General features: G+C 39.8%; 1 protein-coding gene and 1 long non-coding RNA gene across 2 annotated transcripts; one reads left to right on the top strand and one right to left on the bottom strand.

The window, feature by feature from the left end:
- The first annotated feature begins 1,007 nt into the window (after positions 1-1,007).
- On the top strand, positions 1,008-1,750 carry LOC113473647. The gene is made up of 2 exons (XR_003395569.1): positions 1,008-1,053; positions 1,317-1,750. It is a non-coding gene; the product is annotated as an uncharacterized LOC113473647 (long non-coding RNA).
- Positions 1,751-2,870: 1,120 nt separating this feature from the next.
- On the bottom strand, positions 2,871-4,621 carry LOC103523903 (oxygen-dependent choline dehydrogenase-like). The gene has a single exon (XM_008488911.3). The coding sequence runs from the start codon at positions 4,532-4,534 to the stop codon at positions 2,909-2,911; it is 1,626 nt and encodes a 541-aa protein (XP_008487133.1). The 5' UTR covers positions 4,535-4,621; the 3' UTR covers positions 2,871-2,908.
- Positions 4,622-4,627: the final 6 nt, after the last annotated feature.

Here is a 4,627-nt window from a genome sequence, read left to right as displayed (position 1 = left end):
CAGAACGACAGAACCAACAATCTATAACAAGATGAGTAACAACAAGACCTACACTTTATACACAGAGATAGAACCACAGAACCAAACATATTATAGATAAGATAGCAACGAGAAGAACCAACAACTCACAGGATCAGAGAGATTGCTCACAGCTCCCAACCAACTGGATTAGAAGTACTACAGAAAGAAGTTATCACAATTCCATCCCAACAACGCATGGATCTGTGAGAGAATTCAATCCGATGCCATTTCCTAGTTTAATATGGGCGTACTTCTGGCTTTCAAACAGTGAGGTAAGTGTCATTTAGGCAGACATGTAATTGGCCAAAGAATATATGCTAGGGAAATAAAATATAACTATATGTATATAAAAAATGGATTTCCTACAATACTTTCGTAGTATTATGTTGTTGGATGATCTGATACCTTTTGGGGTTTTCGGGTGATTGATTTGCAAAAGCTTCTAGAAACTCAAAACTGATATGTTTTTTCCTCTACATTTTCAGTTTATGTGGGGCTTAAAAGATGTAGGAACATGCCAGAACCTTCCAATTATCCATGTTGGAGTTCCCGAATTGCCTCAAAATGTTCACAAAATCGAATGCAGCATTTCAGAACGAAAATCTCATCACTACCTTGGTGCTCACCTCAGGTAATATAATCCAGATCTAATCAATACTTGACTTTGGATTAGAAGGTGCGCTGCAGATGCGCAAATGCAGATGCAGATGCTCGTTGATCGTTGCGTCTCGTAAATTTCGAGTTCAAGATACGAGCGTTCTCGGGGTAGAGTGAACGTCAAGAGTTGAAAGCGGACTCTCGGAAGTCTTTTTCTAACTGATAATTCTTGCTCCATTATCTTCCACTGGATTTATATCATTTTCAATAATCTCATTGGTAATTCTTCAGGTCGCAAGTTTGGCAGTTCTCTGGTAGATCGACTGGTGAAGTCTGGAACATTGCGAGACTTTTGGTTGCCTCGTAACGTCACCCAATATTGATGCCGGTACAGAATGGATGGTGGAAGGTTTCCCGTCTGTTGTTGATCTTCAGGTAGAGCGGTCCTTCTAAATTCCTTCTGCTCAGGAACCCTCACAGTTTGAACTTTGTTTTGGATGCTCCAAATTATAGACAGATATTTTTAGTACCTTACTACATTTAGGATTTTAGGGGCCCGAAATGTGCCTGCGGGAGTGGAATATCCTCACCCAGTGTATAGTTTGATTTCATTCCATATTTCGTGGACATGGACATGAACTATTCCTAGTGGATACTGGGTACCTCCACACTACAGGAACTTCATTTCCATGTTTCAGTGGAGACGACATTTTCCTGGTGGATCAAGAATCAGAATACCAAAGACCCTTCCCGCCTGAGGTCCTTCACAAATTGAAGCTTTTGAAACTGGCACCAGTGACTGCCGCCTTTGTTTGGAACCCAGAAGTGTTGACCATTGTCAAGGATCAGCGAGACGTGTGGACTTTGGAGGATAACTTGAAGTTTTTGAACAACTCGCCGGAGAAAGTCGGGCAATACCTGTTCAACTGTGGCATTAGCCCGGATAATGTGTGAAGGGAAGGAGTGTGAATTGAGAATCGAACAGCCAAGAATAATACCAGTTCAAATATCTAATATCTATTAGGTAGGTACCTATAAAACCAGCTCAGTAATGAAATAAAATAAGAAATGTAGCTCTCATTGGATAGTATTCCTTTTCCCCGCTTTAACGTAGGTCGTTCGCCCCGTAGAATAGTATAATATTTTGATCTCAAATGTGGTAAGGAAGGAAAATGGGAATGAAATATGTACTTTGTATTGTACACTTCCTACGAAATAAAAGTCCAACTAATTTCAATTATTTATTGATTACCTACATTCTACATTATGTATTTAGTTATTGCCATGTGATGACGTCAACTTAGTATCTCTTCCTAATAACAACTTTCAGATTTACCAACTGAAAGAGTTCCGCGCTATGAAAAAAAAAAAAGAGAAAAAAAAGTTGTGACTTTGTAGAAGAACTCGGCAATTTACCACCGAAAACAAGTTTTTCACGCTCTATAAAAAAGAACTGCAAGTCAAAAAGCCATAAGTTACCCGAAGTTGATGGAACGTTTGAAAGTGTCTGCCGTTGTCATATTTCTGAAAACAAAACAAAGGCCTCCACGTCCCTCCCCCAGGGAGAATTACAGGGTAGGGGGCAGGACGTACTAATACAGGGTGGGATTGATTGGGGGGGGGGATGCAGTTTGCGGGAAACCCAGAGGAGGAGACTTTTCCCAAGTTTTGTGGCATATAATTGATGATGTTCTTGTTGATGACAGTTCATAAGTCATACCGAGGACGCATTGTAAGCGCGATGCAGGGCGGAGAGGGAGAGGGAGAGAGAGAGAGAGCGGAAGAAATTATGGTCTGTACTTTGATTAATTGACCGCGTAATCCTAGAATGGTCAATTAATTTTTTCCCCCAGATATGGGTGGCTTGAGCAGAGGATAATATTTTTATTGGTGTGCTTAATACACTTGGTTTTAGTAATTTTCGTAAATGATGCTCTTACGATTTGGTGACCCTGCCACTTTCACTGTTCGTTATTTTCATTAAAGGAAACAAGATGAGAAGAGTTAGTCCAAAATGTGAGTAACAATTTATTCATAGGTACCTACTTATTTAGGAATTTAGGTATATCTTACAAATCTTTTGGTCACAGTCATTACCATTCTAATAAGTCATTGGTTTGAAAACATTTCTGTACAACAAATAGTATAAAATTACATCTTGGGAATAAAGGAAAATGGTTCAACCCATGAAAAAAAAAGCTATATTGCCCCTTCAACCTGATTTTTCATGTGTTGGGTTCAAAACTAAAATGGCTAGGTACATAACTACCTATTTAGTTCGAGTAACTTGTTAGTCTTCACTAATAACACTAGTTTTCTCTACAGTAGTTTTAGTGACAGTTGTCACATTGACGGGAGATTGGATGAAAGTGGCACACCTCTCTGCCAACATGAGGGCAACAGCACTACTGTCAGTAACCATCTCAACAGGTATCACAGGCTCACCAACAACTCGTAGATTACTGAAGCCATTCACTCTAAAGTCAGGACCAACAACAGCTAGAGGATCAGATGGAGGACCCATTCTAAGTGTTCCTGTGGGGTGGTTAGTAGTGGTTGATAGATACTTGATAGCACATCTGTAATATTCTTCGGACTGATATTTGCATTTCGCACATTCTTTGATCTCCAGTTGAACAGAGTTCGTTTGGAAGTTTTTGAAGTCTCTGTATTTCATAACTCTGTCAACCATCTTGACTGCAGTCAAAATATTTTTGATGTCCTCTTCTTCTGTGTAGAGTGGATATCTAATTGTGGGATTCTTAGTGGGATCATTTGAGTTGATTTCAACAACCCCTTCTGCTTTGGGACACAAGCTAACCAATCCAATAATGAGGATGGGTTTATCAGCGTTGACTTTGACAAATCTTTCAACCAAATCATCATTAACGTTCCAAGCCTTCAGATGACCTCTCAAGAACAAAGTATCTTGAGCGGGGAAGTAATATTGTGTGACAGCAACATCCGGGTTACCTTTGAAATCTGTATCGAGGTATCCGATGAAATTACTCATTCCTATGTCTGTGAATCTGCCGGTTCTCTGTGTCAGGTACTCATAGATAATTTCATTGATTGTATAAGAAGAGACGGGAGTTTTGGTAAAAGTATAACTGAGTCCAAAGAACATTGGATGCAAGCTGAGACGTTTTCCAACACCGGGTAAATTTTTCACTAGAGGAATATTGTATTTTGATAAAAGAGCAGCATCTCCAACACCAGATTGTTGCAGGATACGGACAGAGTTGATACTATTTGCAGCAAGGACTACTTCTCTGTTTGCATTCACTTTGATTGTTTTTCCTTGAGGGTTTCGGAATTCCACACCCGTCACTTTGGTTTTTGTTTCATCGAAGCAAAGTTTTGTAACTTCGCTATTTTTACTTACCTGTACGGTATTTTTATCTTTTATTGCTCTCAAGAAGATGCTCGAGGCAATCATTCTTTGGCCATCTTTCAAGTAATACATCGGAGGGGCAATACCAACATGGTCACTGACGGTAAATGTATCTGGAGATTTGAATCCAATATCTTCAAAGGCTTTACTGAATGTGCTTCTGAGTAGATTGATCTTTTCAGTTTTGATTGTTGTGATGGTTACGGTACCATCATTGTCCACTGTCACGGTTTCGCTTTCAGTTTCTGTTCTTACGGTATCCAGCTTTGTACGTTCTATTCTGGTGTATATGGCGTCCATATCAGAATAGGTCCAACCAGTCATGTTTAGACCTTCCCATCTTTCATAATCATATTGGGATCCTCTGTCATGAATCATATCATTGATAATACTTGAACCTCCAAGAACTCTGGCCTGGTTGAGTCTGACAACGTTGTCTTTGAGACCTAAACCATAGCTGGGGTTTGATTCCAATACAAATCCCCAGTCTAATTTAGAGTCTTGAATACTCTCGTGCCACATAGCAGGAATAGCTGTGGATATGGGAGCGTCAGGTCCAGCTTCCAGAATCAATACGCTACATCCAGACTGAGCTAACAACTTGGCTGTCAAACA

Source organism: Diaphorina citri, unplaced genomic scaffold, assembly GCF_000475195.1.
Source record: "Diaphorina citri unplaced genomic scaffold, Diaci psyllid genome assembly version 1.1 scaffold53996, whole genome shotgun sequence".
Taxonomy (NCBI): Eukaryota; Metazoa; Arthropoda; class Insecta; order Hemiptera; family Psyllidae; genus Diaphorina; species Diaphorina citri.
The sequence above is the reverse complement of the archived record's forward strand: the minus strand, read 5'-3'. Positions and strand labels throughout refer to the sequence as shown.

Coding starts and splice junctions, on each gene's coding strand:
- LOC103523903 (XM_008488911.3), bottom strand. CDS start 4,534: ATGTGGCACGAGAGTATTCAAGACTCTAAATTAGACTGGGGATTTGTA.